Source organism: Nomascus leucogenys, chromosome 18 (assembly GCF_006542625.1).
Source record: "Nomascus leucogenys isolate Asia chromosome 18, Asia_NLE_v1, whole genome shotgun sequence".
NCBI lineage: Eukaryota > Metazoa > Chordata > Mammalia > Primates > Hylobatidae > Nomascus > Nomascus leucogenys.
Genome location: NC_044398.1, coordinates 98,913,259 through 98,938,981, shown reverse-complemented (window position 1 = coordinate 98,938,981; position 25,723 = coordinate 98,913,259). Strand labels below are relative to the sequence as shown.

The 25,723-nt window shown below is 52.5% G+C and overlaps 1 protein-coding gene across 3 annotated transcripts in view; it reads right to left on the bottom strand.

The window, feature by feature from the left end:
• Positions 1 to 25,723, bottom strand: part of SRL (sarcalumenin) — a 54,523-nt gene that overhangs the window by 8,008 nt on the left and 20,792 nt on the right. For 2 of the 3 annotated variants that reach the window (XM_030798134.1, XM_030798136.1), the window contains exons 2-4: positions 7,046 to 7,147; positions 5,707 to 5,802; positions 406 to 522 (exon numbers count right to left, since the gene is read on the bottom strand). In XM_030798134.1, the coding sequence (XP_030653994.1) occupies positions 406 to 522; positions 5,707 to 5,802; positions 7,046 to 7,147 (315 nt within the window). Of the gene's footprint in view, positions 1 to 405; positions 523 to 5,706; positions 5,803 to 7,045; positions 7,148 to 17,279; positions 17,410 to 25,723 lie in introns of all 3 variants that reach the window. The other variant, XM_030798135.1, reaches the window with a different exon arrangement.

Sequence of the window (25,723 nt, the reverse complement as noted above, 5' to 3'; positions counted from 1 at the left end):
TTTTGTATTTTAACACCTGCATGTGGCGTAACTTTCCTTTTTTTTTTTTGAGACGGAGTCTCGCTCTGTCACCCAGGCTGGAGTGCAGCGGCACAATCTCAGCTCACTACAATCTCTGCCTCCTGGGTTCAAGCAATTCTCATGTCTCAGGCTCCTGAGTAGCTGGGACTACAGGAACGTGTCACCATGCTTAGCTAATTTTTGTATTTTTTTAGTAGAGATGGGTTTTTGCCATGTTGGCCAGGCTGGTCTCAAACCGATGGCCTCACGTGATCCACTGCCTTGGCCTCCCAAAGTGCTGGGATTACAGGCATGAGTCATCATGTCCGGCCAGCGATTTAACTTTTCATGGTGCTTTTACATACAACATTCAAATCCCAACAATCACACAAGAAGATTGATTACCTGTATAGAGCTGATAGCGAGTATTTTCCAGCCCAAGGAGGTAGTTTATCATGGTAGATTTACCAACACTCCACGGTCCCAGGAACAGCACCATGGGCTTGGAGGTAATCTCTCCATCTGTGGGCAACAGGAAGTAGAGATGGAATAAAACTAACAAAAGTTCACACAAGGGGTATGGCACCGTACTCCAAAGCATCTCAACGTCCATCCAACTGAGTTGTGGAATTCTCCATGAATCAGACGTGTGCAGCCCCCAGTGGCACTTCTCTTGCTACATAAGTGTGATCACCCAGTAAAAAGACACAGAAGTCACTTTTGGGCCTTGCCCAGATCCTTGGCACATCTGCCGCCACCAGAAGAAGGATCTCTGTGAATTCAACAAACCCTGACTCCGAACTCACTCTGGGTGAGGTCTCCTGGTTAAACCTGGAGGAGAAAAGCTCATAGAGAAAGGAGGACAGAGCTTCCACATGGAGAGAATCTGGGTTGAGAATGGAGGATGCATGTGGAACAGCTTGTATAATCTTGGGTGGTCTGGACTCAGACCCTACCTGTCTCCAGCCTCTGCAGCTCTCCTCTCCTCCAACCTGGGGCTCCCCGAATTCCCAATACAGCCTAATCCTGGACTCTAGGGCCAGTGTCTCTCTCTCTCTCTCTTTCTGTCCTCTTTTGTTTAGAATCAGGGTCTCCGTTGCCCAGGCTGAAATGCAGTGGTGCAATTGTGCCCCACTACAATTACTGGGCTCAAGCAATCTTCCCACTTCAGCCTCCTAAGTAGTAGCTAGGACTACAGGCATGAACCACTATGCCCAGCTAATTTTTAAATTTTTTTTGTAGAGATGGGGTCTTGCAACGTTGCTCAGGCTGGTCTCAAACTTCTGGGCTCAAACAATCTTCTCACCTTGGCTTCCCAAAGTGCTGGGATTACAGGTATGAGCCATTGCACTCACCCTCTTCTAGGGCCACTCTCACACACTAGCCTCTAAAGTCCATGGCAAATTTGCCAGTGCCCAAAACCAAACAACGAACTGGCAATTCTTGGGTCCTGCATCCAACATCCTTCCGAAGGCCATGTTGGGGAGATGACACTGCAAGGGCCACTCCAGGTGGGTGCCTAAGAGGAAATATAGAATGCTCTCGTGCTTTCAAATCCAGCGGACAGGGAGGGAAGGGGAGAGGCTTTCAACATGGGGTGTGGTCAATCTTATTGCAGATTTTCAGGCCTCAGCTCTTTCAGCTCTTCCCTGGACTACAGCACAGAGGGTCAGCCCTGCATAACTCAGCACTGAAGTTCTCCAGACTTGTCTCCCTGAGGCCAGCAGGTCACCCTAAAAACACTAGGCACTCCCCTTTTGTTTCATTTATTTATTATGATTTTAATTTATTTAATTTCTTGGTTCAAAGATCAGGAATATAAAAAGGTAAACAGTGAAAAGTCTCCCATCTCTGTCCCAGTCTGCCTCAGCCCTAACACCCCCTGGAATAGGTAACCACTGCTGATTTCTTACATGTTATTTTAGACATTTTAATGCATATATAAGCAATATTTGCAGCTATCATATTCCCCATCTTTTTTTTTGGTCTCACTCTGTGGCCCAGGCCAGAGTGCAGTGGTGTGATCATAGCTCATGTAGCCTCGACCTCCCAGGCTCAAGCAATCCTCCCACCTCAGCCTCCTGAGAAGCTGAGACTATAGGCATGTACCACCAAGCCCAGCTCATTTTTGTATTTAGAGTAGAGATGGGGTCTTGCCATGTTGCCTAGGCTGGTCTCCAACTCCTGGGCTCAAGAGATCCACCCACCTCAGCCTCCCAAAGTGCTACTATCACAGGCATGAACCCGGCACCCAGCCCTTCCCCATCTTTCTTTTTTTTTTTTTTTTTTTTTTTTTTTTTTTGAGACAGATTCTTGCTCTGTTGCCCAGGCTAGAGTGCAGTGGCACAATCTCAGCTCACTGCAGCCTCTGCCTCCTGGGTTCAAGCCATTCTCCTGCCTCAGCCTCCCAAGCAGCTGGGACTACAGGTGCATGCCACCATGCCTGGCTAATTTTTGTATTTTTAGTAGAGATGGGGTTTTACCATGTTGGCCAGGCTGGTCTCGAACTCTTGACCTCAAGTGATCCACCTGCCTCGGCCTCCCAAAGTGCTGGGATTACAGGTGTGAGCCCCCATGCCCGGCCCCCATCTTTTTACAGAGAGTGGTGTCATATGCTTCCTCTTCTGTATCTTGCTTTCGGATGCTCTGGTCTTCCTTCTCCGAGGCTAAAGCTCAGTCCAAACCAGGTGGTGTCTTATAGATGGCAGGCACATGTACATTGCCTGAAAGCAACACCATGGCCCTGCCCCATCCCTCCCTGTCTGTGAATACACAGGAGACACTCACATCTCTGTGGAAGTCAAGCCCTGGCTGAGGGCCAGGAAGGGATAAGGAGGCTGAGAGGGTGGCAGGAGTCCCCAGTTACAGCCACAGAGATGTCACAGTCTCTTAACACCAGCCCAGGTGACACCAAGGAGAGCCCTAGATGTTCTCGTTCTCCGAGACAAGCCACAAACAGGGCCCTTTCCCGGTGCTGCGGTTTCGGCTCCTCACAGCAGGGGGCACCGCTGACCTATGCAGGAGGTGGGAGGTGAGCCTGGGAGAGGTTACAAGGAAGGTGGCCAGAGACTAGGAGTTAAGAGCCAAGTCCAAAAGGTGAGTGCAGGGGCCAGGAAGCGGGCCCTCCCTGCAGAGCGCCACGCCCTGGGGACGCCAGAGCTCCTGGCCCTGCTGCTGTACACACAGGTTTCCTAGGAGGGCCAAGCCTCTGGGTCTTAAGGCCAAGAGGGAAAGAGAAAGCCTTTGGGAGGCTCTGTAAGCTCACACCAATGGCTTTGCATCCGCTACAAAGTGGGGCGATAACTGGCTCCTAGGCTACAAAAAACAGTACAGGTAGCTGTGGAACGGGGTATTCCCTGCTTCCAGCTGTGTGATCCTGGGTAACCCAGCACATCTCTGGGCCTCGGGTTCCCCTCTGTAGAACAGGAAGAATACAAACCCTATTATACCCTGGCCACGTAACAGCCATCCAGAGCATCAAATGAGATCATACAGAAATAGCCAAATTAACACAGGGAAAGATTTCTAATCTCATTCAAAAAACGGTAAGATACCATTGCTAAATTTTGTAAAGATGAGTAACATTTTTAAATGGCATTGCTGTTGAGAAACAACGACTCTCATCTACTGTTATTGTGAGTACAAACTGGTATCATGGGAGACAATATGGCAACAACTAGCAAAATATTTAAGTCCAGGCTTCCAATTTTTTTTTTTTTTTTTTTTTTTTTGAGACAGGATCTCACTCTGTTGCCTAGGCTGGAGTCCACTGGTGCAATCTCTGCCTCCCAGGCTCAAATGATCCTCCTGCCTCAGCCTCCCGAGTAGCCAGGACCACAGGCGCATGCCACCATGTCCAGCTATTTTTTCTTTTTTTGAGACGGAGTCTCGCTCTGTCACCCAGGCTGGAGTGCAATGGCACAATCTCGGCTCACTGCAACCTCTGCCTCCTCACTTCAAGTGATTCTTGTGCCTCAGCTTCCCCAGTAGCTGGGATGATAGGCACCCACCACCATACCCAGCCAATTTTTTTATTTTTAGTAGAGGCAGGGTTTTGCCATGTTGGCCAGGCTGGTCTCGAACTCCTGGCCTCAAGGGATCTGCTCGCCTCAGCCTCCCAAAATGCTGAGACTATAGGTGTGAGCTACCGTGCCCGACCATCGGATTGTTTTTAAAAGTGCTATGAGCCACCATGCCGGGCCCAATTTTTGTGTGTGTGTTTTGTTTGTTTGTTTTGAGATGGAGTCTTGCTGTTGCCCAGGCTGGAGTGCAGTGGCACAATCTCGGCTCACTGCAACCTCTGCCTCCCGGGTTCAAGCAATTCTCTTGCCTCACCCTCCTGAATAGCTGGGATTACAGCTGCCAGCCACCACGCCCGGCTAATTTTTGTATTTTTAGTAGAGACGGGGTTTCACCATGTTGGCTGGGCTGGTCTCGAACTCCTGACCTTATGATCTGCCCGCCTTGGCCTCCCAAAGTGCTGGGATTACAGGTGTGAGCCACCATGCCCGCCCCTAATTTTTGTATTTTTTGTAGAGACGGGGTCTCACTATGTTGCCCAGGCTGGTCTCAAACTCCTGGGCTCAAGCCATCCTCCCACCTCTGCCTCCTGAAGTACTGAGATTACAGGCATGAGCCACCAGGAGGATGCTGGTTTTCCAGAGCATGGCGGGGTCATGCAGGGGAAGAGCACACAGCCGTCAGAGGGAAGGAGGGAGGTCTCCACACACACAGCTCACCTGACAGGATCCCATGTTTGTTAAAACAAAAAACATCCATCTATGTGCTCACACATGCAGAGGAAATGCTTGGAAGTCTTCACTATAATGACGGGTTTCTCTGGGAGTCGAATTTAAGAAGTTGGAGGTCAGCCGGGAGCGGTGGTTTACGCTTGTAATCCCAGCACTTTGGGAGGCCAAGGCGGGCAGATCACGAGGTCAGGAGATCGAGACTATCCTGGCTAACATGGTGAAACCCCGTCTCTACCAAAAATACAAAAAATTGGCCGGGCGTGGTGGCAGGCGCCTGTAGTCCCAGCTATTCGGGAGGCTGAGGCAGGAGAATGGCGTGAACCTGGGAGGCAGAGCTTGCAGTGAGCCGAGATCATGCCACTGCACTCCAACCTGAGTGACAGAGCGAGACTCCATCTCAAAAAAAAAAAAAAGTTGGAGGTCAAGAACAGAATTTTTGTTTTTCAACGTATACTATTCTGCACTATTTGAATTTTTTGCAACAAGTGTGTCTTATTTTTATTATTTTGAAAATCAATTTTGTAAAGAATCCGGGCCCAAGGAAGCAGAGGAGAAGGGCAATAGGAGGGGAAGGAATGGAGTGATCAGAGGACTCAGGCACCACCCGTGAGTAGACAGGGGGCACCTGTGGGCTCCTCTGGAGCACAGGAGGGATTGAAATAGGCATCATCGCCTTTGAAAACTCAAATGTGCATGACTGAAGCATAAAGGCTTAAAACCAAAATGCATCTGTAACACCCTGGTAAAGCATCGTGCTCTGCTGGTGAAAGGGTAGTTCTGTGATGGAGGTGTCGTCTTTTCCAACTCCCAGGGGGAGCCCAGACCCAGACCTATGAGTCCTCGCACACATCATGAATGAGCTCCCGAACCTGTGTGGGTACCTGGGGAGACCGGACTGGTCAGCAGTGTGGCCCCGCCGACAGGCCTGCGCCGTACCTGTGATCTCAAGCCCTACCTGTGATCTCATGCTGCCGGAGCTCATTGTACTTGTAGGACTGCTCCAGAGGCTTGATGGATGAGTGGTAGATCTTCCGAAGCCGCTGCAGCACCGCTGGAGACAGAGAGGGCCAGGGGAAGAGCATCAGGCAGGTGCGATCCAGGCAGCTCCTCCATTGTGGAGGGGCCTCACCACCCAGGGCAGCTCCACCTCTGCCTGGTGGGCAGCAAGTGCTGTTTGCATCCCAGCAACTGTGCAATGTATTTGCATTTGGGGAGCCGGCCCACATCTCAACCTGCAGAAACCTTCAAACGAAAAGGCATTCTCCTACCCACCCCCAAAGCTTCCTGAGCTGTTTGGTTATTTTATTTTATTATTTATTTATTTTTTTAGAGACAGGATCTTGCTCTGTCGCCCAGGCTGGAGTGCAGTAGTGCAATCATAGCTCACTGCAGCCTCTAACTCCTGGGCTCAAGTGATCCACCCACCTCAGCCTCCCAAAGTGCTGGAATTACAGACATAAGCCACTGTGCCCGGCCTGAGCTGTTTTTTAAAAACCTCTCTCCTCCTTCCTCACCTCAATAGTGTGTCTGAAACCTTGCCTCGGCCTGCTGCCTCACTGCAAGCCCTTTCTTTGGTGGATGAGAATTCCATCTCTGTTGCCCACCTCTGTGTGTGCTCCCTGAGGCTTAGAAGGCAAGGAGGCCCAGCACCCTGCAGGCCTGCAGCTCGGCACCCTGGCCCTGGCCTTGGCCTGTCACTGTACTCCCAGACACTCCTGGGGCAGGGGGGTCAGATAACTCGGGTGGTCTCTTCTAAGAGGAAGCTCCCTGCTGGGAGCCCACAATGGGGAGGCCTATGGGGTGACAAGTCAGGCTAGCGAGACTCCACCCCTCGATCTGCCACCCTCTAGCTGTGCGCCACGAGCAAACTGCTGCTAGCCTGAGCTCCAGTTAGGTGGCTCATTGATTAAGAGGAGACGAGCCCTGCTGCAATCCTTGGGTTTCAAAGATAAAATGAAACACCACACATGAAATGGCTTTATAAACTAAAAATCACAGCGAAGGAGATGGCCCCAGCACAGCATGGGGCCGCACTGGATTTGCCCACACTGGGCTGTCTGCTTGGATGGCCCTTCCTTCTCTGTGCCCAGCTGGAACCCTGAGGCTTGGACCTTGCTCACAGAGCCTCCTCCACGAAGCCTCCCACCTTCAGGGCTCTCCTATTCCCCAATGTCCCCTCCAGCCTCCAAGACACAGCCCCGGCACACCCTGGCTCTCAGGAGCCTCCAGGAGTCTGCCTGGGCCCTGGAGGCCGGGCTTTCCCAGCCCTGGGCACATCTCCCTCCCCTGGTTACCAGAGTAGTCATCGGATGGCTTGTCCTCATTCAGCATGAGGGTCTTCTCGATGTGGGAGCGGTCCCTCAATGGGGCTTCTTCATTTGCATCTTCCGTCTCTCCTGTGGAGAGAAGCAGACAGCCAGGTGAGAGCAAAGCTAACAGCTGGCTGAGCTCTGCGCCCTGGCGCAGCAGACGAGGGCTGGGCCTTGAGCAGGGGCTCAGCAGGGTCTTGCCAGGTTACACTGGACTGAGTTCTGCCTTTAGAAAGGAATTTGATCATCCAAACTCTATGATGCTCCATGTGCATTGTATTCGCATTTGGGGAGCTGGTCCACATCTCAGCCTGCAGAAACCTTCTTATCTATATATTTCATATATTCAACAAATATGCATTGAACACCTTCGCCACACCAGGCACTAAGCATCATGCTGGGAATACAGTGGTGCCCAAAACAGGCACAACTCCTTAAGCAACTGCTTTTAGTCCAGCGGAGTCAGAGATGATAGTCTTTAAAGTAACGCTAGGGCCGAGTGCAGTGGCTCACACCTGTAATCCTAGCACTTTAGAAGGCCCAGATGGGAGGATCACTGGAGCCCAAAAGTTGGAGACCAGCCTAGGCAACATAGCAAGACCCCATCTCTACCAAAAAAAAACTTTCCAAGCAGTGGTGCACACCCATGGTCTCAGCTCGGGAAGCTGAGACAGGAGGATTCTCTCAGCTCAGAAGGTCAAGGCTGCAGTGAGCCATGATCACCCCACTGCACTCCAGCCTACGTCACAGAGCAAGACCCTATCTTAAAAAATTAAAAAATTAAAATAACAAACATGTCAGGAGGCTTTACGGGTAGGTAGGAGAATGCCTTTTGGCTTGAACTCCAGCCTGGGCAAAAGAGGGAGACCCTGTCTCAAAAATAATAAAAATAATTAATAAAATGTAATCATTACAGATGATGAGGTGGCCACAGAAGGAAACATTCTGAAAGCTAAGTGGGGTTCAGGAGTGTGCCTGCACCAGTGGTCTCAGCAGCACGTTCAGAGAAAGCCTCCCCAGGTCTCTGCTGGGGGAGTGAGTACGAGTGGAGAAAAGCCTTCTGCGAAAGCCCCAGATGAGCCTTGTTTAGCAAGAAGCAGGAGAAGGGGTGTCTGGCTGCAGTCGGGGAGGCCTGGGTGCTGGGCAGCTGCTAAGGTCCTCAGGGCTGACCGGGCAGGACCTTCCACAGGGCTTTGGGTTTCATCCCAAGAGCAATGGGAGCCAGTGAGGGGCTCTAGGCAGGCAGCCGCCGCGGCCACATGAGCATTTCATCAGGACCACGATGGCCGTGTGGGAAGGACCACTGGGAGGGCCACTGCAGGCTGTGTGTGTCTGTGTCTGTGTGTGCCTGTGTGTGTCTGTGTTGTGTATGTATGTGTTTCTGTGTGTCTGTATGTTTCTATATCACTGTATCTGTGTGTCTCTGTGTGAATCTCTCTGGGTGTCTGTATCTATGTGGGTGTGTCTGTGTGTGTGTTTCTGGGCGTCTCTGTGTGTCTGTATCTCTGTATCTGTGTGTATATTTCTGTGTCTGTGTGTCTCTCTGTTGTCTATGTCTGTGTCTCTGTGTGTGTGTGTGTTGAGGGGAGCAACTGTTGCTTCTCACTCAGACAGCAAGTGATGTGGGTGCCTGCCACAGGCTCCCAGGGAGGGCGAGGCTCCTGTTCCTGAGCCTATGATATCACAGCTGCTTCTTCCCAGGCTGCCTGCACAGAGGATTCTAGGCGATTAGAAGAGGGGTAGACTCAGGCCTTACGGGGCAGAAGGAAGCCAGCTCCACTAGGGGCGAGAACCAAAAAAGAGTTGATATGCCTTGTGCAGCATCTCACGACAGTGACTCTTTAAACCAGTCCCAGGAAGCCCCAACCCCAGAGCCAGAATAGGGAGCTGACTGACTGCAGCACACACCCGCCCTTATGGAGTACAATTCCTGACAGGTAGTATATAAATAGTATGTAGATAGTATATAAACTGACTGGGAGTGTTGGCTTAAGCCTGTAATCCCAGCACTTTGGGAGGCTGAGGCAGGAGGATCGCTTGAGCCCAGGAGTTCCAGACCAGCCAGGGCAACACAGCAAGACCCCATCTCTACAAAATATACAAATATTAGGCCGGGCACAGTGGACACGGTGGCTCACAGCTGTAATCCCAGCACTTTGGGAGGCCAAGGTGGGCAGATCACGAGGTCAGGAGATCGAGACCAACCTAGCTAACACAGTGAAACACTGTCTCTACTAAAAATACAAAAAAATTAGCCAGGCATGGTGGCAGGCGCCTGTAGTCCCAGCTACTTGGAAGGCTGAGGCAGGAGAATGGTGTGAACCCGGGAGGCAGAGTTTGCAGTGAGCCGAGATAGCGCCACTGCACTCCAGCCTGGGCGACAGAGTGAGACTCCGTCTCAAAAAACAAAAAACAAAAAACAAAACAAAACAAACAAAAAAATCAGCCAAGCGTGATAGTGCATGCCTGTAGTCCCAGCTACTTAGGAGGCTGAGGTGGGAGGATCGCTTGAGCACTTGAGCTCAGGAGTTAGAAGCTGCAGTGAGCTATGATTGCATGACTGCACCACAGCCTGGATGACAGAGCGAGACCCTGTCTCAAAAAAAAAAGTATGTAAATTAATTCTGCAACGAAGCCTCTGGGAAAGCCATCTTGGAGAGTGAAGACTTGACCTCGACCTCTACCTTGAAAGCCCCACTCCTGGTCTAAGTCCATGTACTAAGGAGATGCAGCCATGAAGGTGCCTGACCAACCCTCGTATTGGCTGCAATTCTCACACTGGCCGAGAGCTTAGCCCGGCCCTTCCCACTCTGCTCCTGGCCCCCAGCCCTTTGAGGGCAGCTTTGGCTGCTTTAGATGGGCGTTTGAGAGACAACAGCGGTCCCAGCCTGAGTTCTCATCTCATGATCCTGACCCCTCAGTCCTGGTTCTGCAATGCTTCCTACAGCCTAGTCTTCAAGGGGAGACCCCAGTCCTAGCCCACTAAGGGAATCACCAGGGAAGTTCCCAACCCACCCCCATCCACTCTCTGCACGTCCCTCCACCCGCTGGCCACAGGGCACCGATCATTCCATTAGCTCGCTGCTCCTTTAGGCTGAGGCACTGGCATGGGCTACGGCGCATCAGGGACCCTAAGGAGAGGTTCTGGGGCCCCTGACTCGGAAGTACCAGGGCCCCTCTGACCCCTCTCACTGGCCCCTCCAAACTGGAGGCCAGCAGGCAATGCACAGCCTGAAGGCACCTCCCTGCCAGGACCCTGAAAAGGGCCTGCGACCCTCTGCCACCTTCTGTCCCTGCCTGTCCCCTACACACAAGACTTCCAGGGAGAATGCAGCTGCCCAAGGGACAGGGTTGCTGTTAGGGAATTAATTCCTACCCTGGGCAGCAATGATGGGACTCTCCCTCCCCTGATGTCCCTCCTTGGGCTCCTCTGCCTTCATGTCCAGGGTCTCACTGCCTGTGGACTCTGTATGCAATTCCTCCGGGCCAGGCTGGGCCCCTCTGTCCCTGTGACTTGTGGTTGCTGTGGCTTCCTGAAGCTCTCCACCTTCCTGGGGTTCCCTGGCTTCCTGGAGATCCCCACCTTCCTGGGGCTCCCTGGCTTCCTGGGGATCCCCGCCTTCTTGGGGCTCCCCGCCTTCCTGTGGCGCTCCACCTTCCTGGGGCTCCTCGGCTTCCTGGGGCTCCCCGCCTTCGTGGGGCTCCCTGGCTTCCTGGGGCTCCCCAGCCTCCTGGGGCTCTGTGGCCTCCTCGGAGGTGCCCTCTGCTTCTGAGCTAGCCCCATCGCCGCTGTCCTCTTCAGACTCCTCTTCGGAGGGAACTCCTCCTTCTTCCTCACTTCCACTTCCATCGCCACTTTCCTCTTCAGAGGAGGCTTCATCTGCATCCTCCTCGGTCATCTCTGGGGACTGGCTCTCCTCAGTGTCCCCTGCCTTGACGCTCTGGGCGCCCCCAGGCTCTCCACTGGCCTCTGCAGCTGGGCCGGGCTCCCCCTGGTCCTCGGTGCCCTCACTGGCTTCTGTGTCAATATTCGGCTCCGACTCTCCCGCAACAGCCGCGACGTCAGGGGCTCCCTCTGGCACTGCAGGCTCCTCGCCAGGCCCAGGGCTGCCCTCGGCCCCTGCATTCAGTGGGTGGACCCCATCACCCTCTGAGTGAGGAGAGGCCCCCTCTGCCTTTGGCTCTGCTGTCCCTGCCACTGCTCCCTGCACCAGGCTGTCCCCTGGGACCTCCTGGACTTCCTCGGAGAGTTCATGGCCCCCAGCCTGTCCTCCTGCCTCTCCACTGGCAGTTCCCTCCGTGGGGAGCCCAAGCCCAGTCTCCTCCTCTCCTAGTCCCTCTCCAGAACTGGGCTCTGGCCACTCCTCTTCCACAGGCCCCTTGGCCCCTCCTGGAGGGAGGGCGCTTGCCACTGGTGGGCCATTCTTTTCCTCCCCAGGCCCCGCAGCGTCCCTGTCATCCCTTTCCCCAGGTGGAGGTGACTCTGTGGCTGAGGCATTGGAGAGGCTGGCTTCAGGATCGGGGCCCGGGCCGGCGGCAGACGCAGGGGTCTTCTCGGGGCTCTCAGCCTCCCTGCCATCTGGGTAGTGAAGGAGGAGTTTCTTGTCTTGAGGGGCTGTGTCTGCATAAAGCGCCCTTTCTTTCTCCTCTAGACTTGCGTCTCCAGCAGAGAAATGATTCTCCAACAAATTGCCAACATCTTCTGTGCCACCCGACGCGGAGACTTGCAGTTCTAAATGATTAGAACATGATTGGTCAGTTTCACAGGGTTGGCACCGGCTCTGTTTCTCAAAAGAGTCTACATTAACCTAGCTCCCATCTTCCGGGATGTGGTGTTGGTCTGATGTGCAGTGTTACGCCTACCAACCTGGGTCTTCAGGACTACCTCGTGCGTAGCGAGCAGAATAGGTGTTATTCTGCCTCCCTCCCAAGATGTGGAAACTGTGGATCAGGGAGTTAAAGGACTGACCTGCGTACATCACTAACGAAGTGAGCAGCTGTGCTAACCTGAGAACCCCCACCCTGCGACCCTGGCCCTGACCTTCAAGCTTCCCGGCTTGGTCCTGATGACTGTATATGGAGGGAAACTTGCGTGAGCCCTTCCAGTCCCTCAACCTTGCTCACGGGCGTGTGCAGCCGGGCTTAACCTTGGAGATGCTTCCAAGAAGGGACAAATGCTTGTGCATCCCACCTCACGGCAGTTCCTACCGCCATTAACCAGCAGGCTTTTAATACTGCTCTCAGCAAAGGAGTGAAAACAGGTGTTTGCAGGCCAGATAATCTTAGGTTACACGGCAAAGTGCTTAGGGGATTACTTGTGGCTCTCAACCTTATTAAGTCACACATCTAACCCTGTCCCAGTAAGGGCAGGCATTTGCTGGCCTCCCTACCTTATATTAGAGGGTACATGGCCTGAGGAGGAGATATCCAAAACAGGCCGGGCCTGGCTTCCCGAAGGCTCTGGCCAACCCCTTCCAAGGGGATCCCCTTGAAAGGGACTGCAGCTTAACCCAGAGAGCAGAGGGCCCAGGAAGAGAGAAGAGTAGGGGCCTCATCTGTGCCAGAGACCTCTGTCAAGGATCAAGTTTAGTATGTTTGGAAAATGGGGTCAGAAAAGGCTAAGTGTGGTGGCTCATGCCTGTAATCCCAGCACTTTGGGAGGTCGAGACAGGCAGATCACCTGAGGTTGGGAGTTTGAGACCAGCCTGGCCAACATGGTGAAACCCCATCTCTACTAAAAATACAAAAAGTTAGCTGGGTGTGGTGACACACACCTGTAATCCCACCTACTCAGGAGGCTGATGCTGGAGAATGACTTGAACCGGGAGGTGGAGGTTGCAGAGAGCCGAGATCGCACCACTGCACTCCAGGCTGGGCAACAGAGTGAGACTCCATCTCAAAAAAAAAAAAAAAGAAAAAGAAAATGGGGCCCATTAGGCCCACCCCTCTGCCCCCTGCCCCCAGGCTAGGGTCTGTTTATGGGGGGCATTGCAGGCTCATGGAGATGAGGGGACCACAGGCGTCCTGCCTTGGAGCAGCTGAGGCAGCCTCTGTTCTCCCTTGACTCTCAAGGCCCCTCTCTGAGGAAGAGCACCCCACCTATCTGCTGGATGCAGACAACCCCTCTCTCTCAGGCCACCACTTGCTACTCCCATCTCTCCCTCCCACAAAGAAAAGCCATTTCTTGGGGTAACCCTTCTCCCTCAGGGTACCCACCCTTGTTCCCCAAAAGCTGGGGCAGCCTCCAGGGATCAGAAGCAAATATTTTCTCATTAGTTCCCATAGATAGCCAGCCTGCTGTCGAACTCAGAAAGATGTGAAGCTTGGTGCCTTTTATTAAAGAGGAGCCCCGTGGATTGAAATATACAACTTTTCCCCTAGCACTTTCCTATGCATGGCCATGTAACCTTCTTTACGACTGTCAGAAAGATTTTAGAGCTGAATTAGTGAAAGTCCAGAGATCTTTGCCCTGCCCCAGATACATCACCACTAGGTAGCTAATGGGCGACTGGAACCCAAAACTGCCCAGACCCTGTCCAGGCTTCCATGCCATGCTGTGCTTAGCGGGGCACAGGGGACCCCTTCCTGCCGGTATCTCAGCTCCTGCCTGCACGCACCTTCTCTCCAGGCTCATGCTCCGTACTGGTCCTGGCTCCTGATTTGCAGGAATCCAATTTAATTCTGTGTTCCCAGGGCCTGGGACCCTGCCTGACCCACAGAAAGTGCTGGAAGAGGTCCGCGGTTAGATTGGGGTACCAAAAAGAATTCCTGGTCCCTTAGTGGGGGACAGGACAGGGAGCTGAGTGTTGCTCATTTTAATCTCCTTTCATCACCACCTACATACCTGTAAGTCCTGACTCCTTCACCTACATCTCTATCTCTCCACCTTCCACCCCTGCAGAAAAATCTATGGTGGGAACTTGGTTTAATCACAGGAGACTGACTGTCCTCTGAGCAGCGGGATACGTATAATGTATATGACATACATCTGTGTGTACATATGTGAGATACAGCCTGCCAGGCAATGCTTAAGCACTTTATATATAAAACAGTATCTTCATCATACTGAATTTTCTTAATCTTATTTGTTTTGGTAAAATGAGTATTATTCATATCTTTTTTTTTTTTTTTTTTTTTTTTTGAGACAAAGTCTCACTCTGTCACCCAGGCTGGAGTGCAGTGAACGCGATCTCAGTTCACTGTAATCTCCACCTCCCAGGTTCAAGCGATTCTCCCGCCTCAGCCTCCCGAGTAGCTGGAATTACAGGTGCATGCCAGATTAATTTTTGTATTTTTAGTAGAGACAGGGTTTCACCATGTTGGCCAGGCTGGTCTTGAACTCCTCATCTCAAGGGATCCGCCCACCTCAGCCTCTCAAAGTGCTGGGATTACAGGCATGAGCCACCATACCCAGCCTCGTATCCCTATTTTTACAGATGAGAAGACTGAAACCAGAGACACTGAGGCCCTTGTTGAATGTCACACAGCTAATAACTGGCTTGGGCCACGTGACTTCAGAGCCACAGTATCCCCCGAGAGCCTGCTAGAGACGCAGACTTTTAAGCCCCAGCCTGGACCCATTGAATCAGAATCTGCATTTTAACAAAATGGCCAGGTGATTCCTGTGCACATTACGGTCTGAGAAGTGCTGGGTTACACTGCCTCACAAACTGCCCCTCAGCCTGCGACTCTCAGCATTGGCTGCATGTTGAAATCACCTGCTTCTTGGTCCCATACTTCCCTTTCTCTGCGGTTTTGATTTAAATAATCCAAGGTATAGCCCCAGCATCACGATTAAAAAAAAAAAAAGTCTTAGGTAACACACAAAGTTGCAAAACACTGCAACTACCAAATCAAATAATCTTGACCCCCAGGCTTCAGCTCCCAGGCCCTCCCTACTCGCAGGCCCACCCCACTAAGGATCCCCATTGTGGGCTCCCACGTTGGGGTGGGTCTCCTAGGGCCTGGCATTTGCCTTTGGAACGGCAGTGGTTAAGGCTTCTCCTCTGGGAATCCAGCCCTTTCCATGGGCTCCTGTTGCCCTTCAATGATGATGGTGATGACCATGCTGATGATGAGGATCGTGATGATGATGATGATGGTGATGATGGTGGTGGTGATGATGGTGGTGACCGTGTTGATGAGGATCGTGATGATGAGGATCGGTGATGATGATGGTGATGACCGTGCTGATGATGAGGATCGTGATGATGATGATGATGGTGATGATGACGGTGATGATGATGGTGGTGACCGTGCTGATGATGAGGATCGTGATGATGATGATGAGGTGGTGACCGTGCTGATGATGAGGATCGTGATGATGAGGATCGTGATGATGATGATGATGATGATGATGATGATGGTGATGACAACGATGACGATGATGGTGAGGGTGATGATGACAATGATGATGACGATGACAGTGGTGACAATGATACTGAGCTGAATGAACTCTAGGTCTGATGTCCTATAACATTTCTGACAAGTCTCAAAAGCCCTTTTCCCTGGTAAAGGTGAGAGGGCCACACAGTCCCAAGGGGGATGAAGATTCCAAACGTTGGAGGTTCACCGTGACCATGACCTTCACACTGCTGTGTGTTTCCACTCCTGGGCCCTGGGCAGGAAGCAAGGCACGTGCATATGTGTATGCACATTTATATTCAAGCTCTTCCCTGGTTTTCACAACTTAGGGCCAAGCTTCCCCTGAAATTCTGCTAATTTGGAGTAAAAAGGACTGAGGATAATGGCTTCTTACACTGTGACCTTTCTCCCAGGCTAAAAATAACTGCTCCAACAGAAAGTCTCTCAATGAAACAAGCTGTCCCATTGGGCCGCAGAGCTCAGTCCCCGGGAAGCAGCTGTGCCATTGGACCCGGTTCTCCTCTTGGAGGTGCAGACAGAGGTGTGGGAGCCTCCGATTACACTCACTTCCATCCCATGACATCTCACTTCAATCTTGGGAAATCAAGGCCAGTGTCTTTCCCGCCTCCCTTGCTTCTTGCCGAAGCACCCTATTGGCCCTGGAGCAGGGAGGCCGCAGAGGACCCAGGACACCCTGGAGAGGTGAATCCCCAGTAAGATGAGTCTTGGTATATCCCGGGATATGAAGTACCGCACTGTATGTGCTGCTGCCAGGGTGGCCGCCCCGGCTCCAGCCAGGCCAGGCCCGGGACTGACGTCAGAGCACAGGAATAGCAGGCCCCAACTCTGCCCAGAGACCATGGGAAGGCCCCAGGCCCACTCACACCCAGGCCAAGCACAACACACAACAATCCTGCTTCTCCCACCAGCTCTGCCACCAGCCTTTCTCAGGGGGCCAGCTTTCCAGCAGTTCCCACCAGCCCCACAGCCTCAGGGCACGCCCAGGCTCAGTCCCTCTCTCCTCTCTCCACCACCAACCAAACGCCCTGATTTTGTTTCTTCAGCCCTGTCTCTTCACAAAGCACTTTTTCATGGACTCAGAGGACTGTGGAGTTGCCAAGGGCCCTCGTGAGTCCAACTGTAAAGGAGGAAGCTCTGGCCAGATACCTTCAGAGACTTGCCCAAGATCGGGGCAGGGGTGGGACGGAGTCCAAATATATGACCCTTAGTCTGGAGTTCTTTTTGCCCGCACGGAGTTCACAAACCATGTCCCATGAAGTGCTAGGGTTCCATAGAAGTGACTCATGGGGTGAGGAAAGATCAAACAGCAGAGACAGCCACCCACTTTGTACTTTCTGCTCTCCTTGAATTTGTCTGCCCCAGTATCTACAGAGAAAGATTGGAGGGAGACTGGCAAGCCCTGCTCCTTTACTCTTCTCGCTTCTTCCTTCAAAATATTAGTATCTGCCTCGAGCCTCCTATCCATTATTTTCTCCGACATCCCAAGACATCCTGCTTACAGCATCTTTTTATTTCTTTTTTTCTTTTTTCTTTTTCTTTTTTTTTTTTTTTTTTTTTTTTGAGACAGGTCTTGCTGTCGCCCAGGCTGGGGTTCAATGGCACAATGACAGCTCACTGCAGCCTCCACCTCCTGGGCTCAGGGATCCTCCCACCTCAGCTCCCCCAAATAGCTGGAACTCCGTGCATGTGCCACCACATCCAGCTGATTTTTTTCATTTTTGTAGAGATGAGGTCTCGCTATGTTGCCCAGGCTGGTCTCGAACTCCTGGCCTCAAGCGATCCTCCCACCTCAGCCTCCCAAAGGGCTGGGATTACAGGTGTGAGCCACCCTTACAGCATATTTTCACTTTGCCAGTCCACACATGCCAGGCTCTGAGCTGGGTCATCTCTTGCCCTCACGTAGGACTCCATCTTTCCAAGGTAGTTTCCTGTGCTTATTCTTCTCTGATGCTCCTAGCAGCCCTCTGAGGCAGAAAAAGCAAGGGTTGTTTACCTCTCTTGAAACGAGGCAACAAACACATGGAAGTCAAGTCGTTTGCCTCACAAGTCATTCCAGGGATGGGCTGGAACTCAGGCCAAGAGACGGAGCAAAGCTCCCTGGGAGTGACCATGACCTGCTGAGCTGTTCAAGCCCAGATACCCAGCTTCTGGGGCTGGGTCAACGCGCATCTGGGTGTTTCACAAGGGGATTCTACAGAACACCAGCATTTCAGACCCTCTGCACTAGCCATCCTCAGTACCAAGGGCCAGGAAGCTCTGTCTTGAAGTTGAAAGTAGAGATGGAGAGAATAGAGGTCAGGACCTGTTTTGAGCCCACCTCTGGGTGTTGAATGTATTCAGTGCCTTCGTGGAATCAAATGTTGATTCTATTCCAGCCCGTCCAAGTCTCCTTAGCACATGTTTCTAACAAGTACCTGCCAAGGTTATTCTTCCACATGACTTCTCATCCATTTGAACTAGAGCTAGCAAGTCCAAAGTCATGCGCAAGTAAAATACCTCTGACCATTACTCATACACAGTTATGCAAATTATTCATTAGTAATAAAATCCCCGGGGGGGTGGGGGGGGCAGGAATCACTCTCCAAATCTCTGCCTGGTTCATCTGTCCCGGAGAGTGAGGAGCACCAGCCATGGCATACACATGAGCCCTATGTCTTGCCCCCATCCGCCCCCCGCCCCACGCTTTGGCTCTCATTGGCTATATCTCAAGTGCAGCGGGGAGCAATTCAGAAAACAGAGTTCACGCTGCAGACCAGGCAGCCTGCTCCCTTCCTTGTTCTAGATCTTGTCTCTGAACACTGGTGGACCGGGCAAATGTGGGCCAGCAGCCTCTTCTGGTGTCCTCTTTTTCCTTGACTTTATCCTACTGCGTAAACATCCACTGCTCAGGACCCCTTGCTCTTCCACCTTTTTTTTTTTTTTAGACAAAGTCTCACTCTGTTGCCCAGAGTGGAGTGCAGTGGTGCAATCTTGGCTCACTGCAACCTCTGCCTCCTGGGTTCAAGCAATTCTCCTGCCTCAGCCTCCTGAGTAGCTGGGATTACAGGTGCCTGCCACCACTCCCAGCTAATTTTTGTATTTTTAGTAGAGACAGGGTTTCACCATGTTGGCCAGGCTGGTCTCGAAGTCTTGACCTCAGGTGATCCACTCACCTCGGCCTCCCAAAGTGCTGGGATTACAGGCATGAGCCACTGCACCCGGCCTCTTCCACTTCTTAGATGAAGTCTTAGGACAACTTTGCAGAAGGCTGTCGCCCATAAGGACCCAAGAAGAGAAATTCTGGCTGGAGGAAGGCTTGTCTGCATTCTCCCAGGACCCCTGAAGTCCTCTTCTGCAATTCTCTCAGCCTTTCCCTCTTCTCCCAATATGGGTGACCAGAGTGTAGGGGCTGAGGCAGCCATTCTTGGAAGGTTTCTTTGGCTTCCTGGCCATGCTCCTAAAGTCAAGGCTAATCCCACTGGGACAGCTTGTCCCTGGCTGGACTCTAGCCCTTAAAATGATTCATCCAGGGAATCGGATACAATGACAAAAGTATGACAGGGTACAATGACAAAGGTAGCAATCGGAAAGAACCTTGGGATTTGGGGGTCCAGAGAGATCTTCTCATAGACCAACTGGCTTGATTTCACTCATGAACAAAACCCCAAAACCCTGATAAGTGCTTGTCCCAAGGCCACGGGGCTAGTTAAGGTAGTTGGCAGCAGTCTGCTTCTAGAACTCAGCTCTCTGTGGATGCTCTCCCAGCAGTGGGCCAGCCAGTAAGAGGGTCTAAGTCTACCCTAGGGTAGTGATTTCTTAGCCCACCCTCTTCCAATCTTTAAAAATAATTGTTTTAGGCTGGGCGCGGTGGCTCTGAGAGCCATGGCTCATGCCTGTAATCCCAGCACTTTGGGAGGCCGAGGTGGGAGGATCCCTAGAGCCCAGGAGTTTGAAAACAGCCTGGGTAACAAAAGACCTCTGTCTTGCTTACTACTTGCTTTGTCTTACTACCGGCTCATCTTTACAAAAACTTTTTAAATTAGCTTGGCATGGTGGCGTGTGCCTGCGGTCCCAGCTACTGGGGAGGCTGTGCTTGACGGAACCCTTAAGCCTAGGAGTTTGAAGTTGCAATGAGCTTTGATCACACCACTACACTCCAGCCTAGGCAACAGAGGGAGACCCTGTCTCAAAAAAAAAAAAAAAAAAAAAGGATTAAGACTTCAACACAATTGTTTTTAACCCATAGAGTCCTGAGAATTGACAGAATAACTTCACTCCTCACCCCACCTCCAATCCCTGGGAATTTCTTGGTTTGGGAGGTAGAAAGAAATTACCAGAAATCCCACAACCATCATATATATACATGCTTGTCACCGATGCCTGGAGGAGTCACGAGTATAAATGACTATTCACTTTTATTTTATTTTTATTTTATGTATTTATTTTTTGAGACAGCATCTCTGTTGCTCAGGCTGGAGTACAGTGGTGCAATCTCGGCTCACTGCAACCTCTGCCTCCTAGATTCAAGCGATTCTCCTGCCTCAGCCTCCTGAGCAGCTGGGACCACAAGTGCATGCAACCCACACTCGGCTAATTTTTGTATTTTTTGTAGAGATGGGGTTTCACCATGTTTGCCAGGCTGGTCTCAAACTCCGGACCTCAAGTGATCCACCTGCCTCAACCTCCCAAAGTGCTGGGATTATAGGCATGAGCCACGATGCCCAGCCACTATTCACTTTTAAAAGACAAATACCTCAGAAAGAGCAAAACATTATATCCTAACCCCTCAGTATGAGTCAATCACTAGCAGGGATGCTCTATAGAGCACTCAGTTTTTCCAGAGATCAGCCGTGCCTGCAGTGAACAGAAATCCTTGCAGAAGGCCTTGGGCCTGCTGCCTCCCTTCAGAGGGGCCGAGCTGGGGAGGAAAGGGAAAGGAAGGAGAAAGGGATGCAGGCTGGGTTCTGAGACAGACTGAGGCAGGTGGCTGGCTTCCCCCCACCTCCCAGTCCAAAGAAATTGAATCTCCCTGGGATCTGTGGGGAGGAGGTGCTGGTCTAACTTTTGGGCCCCAGACAGGAAAAGACTTACTGGGAGCCAAGGGAGCGTGGCTCCCCCAGGTCTCAGTCTAACAGCTATCCTGGGTTAAGGTCAGAGCCATCTCCAGCTTGGCAGGTGAAGGGGTCAAGGAATCCGGGCCCACCCCATCCCCAATCCAGGGAAGCTGGAGGGAATCTTCTTGAGAAACGTGGGAACTTGGGAAATGGGTGTGACACCTTCCCTAGCCTGAGCCAGGCCCACAGCTATGCCTTTTCTTTCTTCCCGGGGCTGAGGCTCCGTCCTCCTGGATAGTGGCTGGTCTCTCTGAATGCACCTGGAAGTCAGGAGAGCTGGGTTCTGCCCCTTACTCTTTTTCTTTTTTTACTGACCCTGTCCCTTAGAGACAGGGTCTTGCTCTGTCACCCGGACTGGAGTGCAGCAGTGTGATGAAGGCTTACTGCAGCCTTCCTATTTGTCAAACTTCAGCCTCCAGAGTAGCTGCGACTACAGGCACACACCACCAGGCCTGGCTAATTGTTTTATTTTTTGTAAAGACAGGGTCTCACTATGCTGCCCAGGCTGGTCTCAAACTTCTGGGCTGAAGCGATCCTCCAGCCTTAGCGTCTCAAAGTGCTGGGATTACAGGCGTGAGGCACTGGCCCCCCCGATGCCCCGATGTCTTACCACTGGCCCCCCGCCGTTGTCTTACCACTGGACCCCCCTACTGTCTTACCACTGGCCCCCCTGTTGTCTTACCACTGGCCCCCCCCTGTTGTCTTACCACTGCCCCCCCTGCTGTCTTACCACTGGCCCCCCGCTGCTGTCTAATCACTGGCACCCCCGCTGTCTTACTACCCAGCGACGTGACCTTGGGTTGCTCCTTACTCCCTCTGCACACAACTTTATTTGCGCATAAAACGTACATAACAATACCTGCTTTGCCAGCCGCATCAGAGCATTTTAAACATCAGGTGGTGCTCAGAAGCATTTCAATAAATGTCAGCTATGAGCATCATTCTTTCCTAGAAGAGCAAAGACACCAGGCCAAATCCCAAACTCGCTGAGTGGGCCAAAGCAGGGCCGGCTTCAAACAGGAGCCGAGCCAGCTGGCCCTTCACGCTGTTCCTGTAGCCTTCCGGGTCTGGGGGCTCAGTCAGGGGGCCCAGAGCCGTCCTTCTGCCTGGGACTCCTCCTCCCTGGTTGCCAGCCAGAGGCAGCTCAGGCGAGGAGCTGCAGGGTGCCTCGGGGGTGAGCCCTGCGCTCTTGATGAAGTTCTGGCTGTTCTGGGAACGGAGCAGGCTGAGCTGTCAACACTTCCAGGGGCCAGGAGCTCGTTCCTCTGATCCCAAAGTTAACCCCTGTGGTCCCTGACTCCAGCCTCAGTCAGCCCTGATTCACCAGCAACATCTGAGGCCACATGCGGCCTCCCCTTTCCCCACCACGTCCCATCCTTTCTGTCCAGTCACTGAAATGAGGTGACCCCGCACTTCACCCCAATGCAAATGCGCACTCAGGAAGTTTAAACAGACCCATTCTAAGGGCCACGTCTTTCTGAGAATGGGAGGGAGGCCCTTTCCGAAAGCAGAGGGCCAGTAAGGGCCCTTCAAAGCTCTCTGAAACAGCAACACGGTCGGAGGGAGGTCATTAGCAGTGCTGTGTGGCTTCCTCATCCTCATGGTAAGTGAGCACTGGGAGTGAGACAATCAGCCCTTCAGAAACCACTCGGGTCTGGAGAACGCAGCCAGGGCTGAGCCGCAGAGACGGGGCAGGAGCAGTTCTGGCCTCCAGTACAGCGGCGCTTTGCTCCTCCCGCACAAGTGAAATCACAGCTGATGTCCCCATGGCTTTCAAGAGCCTCGCACACCAGCCCGCTGGACCACACGGGCCCTGCTCCTCCGTCACCAGCAGCTCTGTCCCCATTAGCAGAGCAGGTGAGAGGAAATGCCACACCCAGAATGCCAGAAAACGGGGCGCACAGCCCCCGACTTGCTCAGCCAGGGAGGTGTCCTCAGCCGTCTCTCCTACAACTGCCAGGAAGACCAGAGAAGCCGGCGGTTCCCAAGCCTACGCAGAGTTGGTTAAGGAGGAAGGCCAGGCCTCTGGCAGAGCTGGAGCAGCAAGAATAAACAAATGTCCTGCCCGTGTGCCCCGGCTCATAGACCCTTCTGGAAAAACTGCTGCCTGGACACCAAAAGGCCAGATTTTTCCACCTTCTTTCCCAGAGAGTGTCACCGAATCCATGACAGATGGGCCCCACCACCAGGTCCTGGCATTCATGGCCCCAGGTCTCATCTTATTTATCCTTATGGTTATTTTTGCATTCAAGGCTCTAGAACTAGAAAGAAACTTAGAAAGTAACTAGTCCAACTCTTTAGCCCAACTCTTTCTTTTCACAGAGGAGGAAACCAATGCCCAGAGAGGAAAAAGGAGCTTGCCAGAAGTCGCCAGTGCACTGGGACAAAGCTAGAACTAGAGACAAGGTCTCCTGACCCCGCAGCCATAGTCTTCCCATAGGGGGTCCAGACAAATACAACTTCCCCTTCTCCCCGACGTTTCTAAGCTTTGGATGCTCACACCCTGCCCTGTCCCTGGGAGCTGGGGCCCCTGGATTGCTCATCTGTCCCCCTATTGTTCCTACAAAGGACAGCCCCTTGGTAAGTCTCTGAGGGCTGTGTCGGGGCGGCCACAGTAGTGTCAGGCTGGCGCCCTGAGAACAGCTTTTTTTTTTTTTTGAGACAGAGTCTCACTCTGTCGCCCAGGCTGGAGTGCAGTAGCGTGATATCGGCTCACTGCAACGTCCACCTCACGGATTCAAGCGATTCTCCTGCCTCAGCCTCCTGAGTAGCTGGGACTACAGGCACGTGCCACCACGCCCGGATAATTTTTTTGTATTTTTAGTAGAGATGGGGTTTCGCCATGTTGCCCAGGCTGGTCTCAAGCTCCTGGACTCAAGTAATCCTCCCGCCTTGGCCTCCCAAAGTACTGAGGTTACAGGTGTGAGCCACCATGCCCAGCCTGTATGGAGATTTTAGGAAGGACCCAGGGTGAGGGTTAGCTCCCCGCATCCACCATTAAGTCTGTGGTATTCCTGGCATCACCAGAGGCATGCAGGAATGGTTGTCATCACCACCAAGAGACAAAGGACAGTTGGTTCCATGAGGGCTGCGTGAGATCAGCTCTTAGCTATCTGAGTTCAAGGTGGCAGAGGCCAGAAGAAGACGGGACCAGAAGAGCATTCCAGAGTCTGGGTCATTAGAGAAGGGAAGACCCTCCCACCCCACCTTGCCGCTCCATGAACAGTACAAACTCTGGAAGCCTCCAGAGCGAATCTGTCCATTATCCTGAATTTTCACTCCAGAGCTTGGGATGCCTCAGGTACAGGCGTCCAGATCACCCAGCCACCCTAAGGGGAACCATCCTAGAAATCTCACGTCTAGGCCAGGCATGGGGGCTCATGCCTATAATCCCAGTACTTTGGGAGGCCAACGCAGGAGGATCACTTGAGGCCAGGAGTTCGAGACCAGCCTGGCTAACATAGCGAAAACCCGTCTCTACTAAAATACAAAAAAAAATAAAAAATAACAGCTGAGTGTGGTGACACACAGCTACTTAGGAGGCTGAGGCACGAGAATCACTTGAACCTGGGAGGTGGAGGCTGCAGTGAGCCAAGATGGCGCCACTGCACTCCAGCCTTGGTGACAGGAGACACTGTCTCAAAAAAAAAAAAAAAAAAAAACAACAAAACAGACATCTCATGTCTTCCCTGGGAGCAGCCTTGCTAGAGCCTCTGATTTACATCCCCAGACCCCTTAACCCCAGACACGTGGGGATGCACTTTCCTGGGTGAGCTGCAGGCTCCATCCCACCCCTCAGGCCAGGCTTCCAAGGATCCTGGCTCCCTCTCTGGATATCCCACCCCAGGGAGAAATCATCATTCAACCCAACAGCAGCTTTCTCTGGTGAACTTGGTGTCACCAAGAGCCTGGGCTCTCTGCATCTGTCTCATCTGGTCAAACACTGAAAAACTCTGGGCGGCTGAGGCACGGGGGACCGCTTGAGCCCAGGAGTTCAAGACCACCCTGGGCAACATAGTGGGACCCTGAATATACATAAAAAAAAAAATGAGCTGGGCCTGGTGGTATGCACCTGTAGTCCCAGCTACTCAGGAGACTGAGGCAGGTGGATCGCTTGAGCCCAGGAGTTCTAGGCTGCAGTGAGCTATGATTGTGCCATGGCACTCCAGCCTGGCAACAGAGCGAGATCCTGTCTCAAAAAACCCCCACAAATACTGAAACCAGATGAAGCCCTCATCGCCTAGGACCATGGGCTATTCCGTTTTTTTTTTTTTTTTTTGACACGGAGTCTCGCTTTGTCACTCAGGCTGGAGTGCAGTGGCACCATCTCAGCTCACTGCAACCTCTGCCTCCCCGGTTCAAGTGATTCTCCTGCCTCAGCCTCCCGAGTAGCTGGGACTACAGGCGCATGCCACGACGTCCAGCTAATTTTTTGTATTTTTAGTAGAGATGGGTTTCACCATGTTAGCCAGGATGGTCTCGATCTCCTGACCTCGTGATCTGCCCGCCTCAGCCTCCCAAAGTGCTAGGATTACAGGTGTGAGCCACTGCACCTGGCCTATTCCGTTCTCTTCTTTTCCCTCGGCAGGCTCATGGTCACACAGCAGGCCAGGCTGCCTACTCCCTAGTTCCCAAAGGACTCCCCTGAAGAGAGGAAGGCTGAAGCCACGGCAGGACTAGAGCAAGTGTACATTCCACACTCGCTGTCCCCAGGCTGACCCTCCCTGGTCAACACTGAGAGCCACAGGGGGCCACCTCCAGCCCATGTCTGAGGAGCTCCGTGGGCCGGCCTGCCCAAAGGGTCCCGCTCAGCCCTGGCCAAAAAAGGCCCAGATCCCTGCACTGATGCCTGAATGTGGTTTTGTATTTGTTCTATGGGGCTGCTGTGACAAAGCACGACAAACAGTGGCGTAAAACAATGGAAATGTGTTCACTCACAGTCTTAGAGGCCAGACGTCTCAAATCAAGGTGCCAAGAGGGCCACCTCCTCTGAAACCCACAGGAGAGACTCCTTCATTGCCTCTCTAGCTTCTGGTGTTTGCCAGCAACTCTTGGCTTGTGGCGGCGTCACTCCAGTCTCTGCCTCCATTGACACAAGGCCTTCTCTGTGTGTCTGTCTCTTTTCTCTTCCCATAAGGACACCTTCATATTGGATTTATGGCCAGCCCCACTCCAGCATGACCTC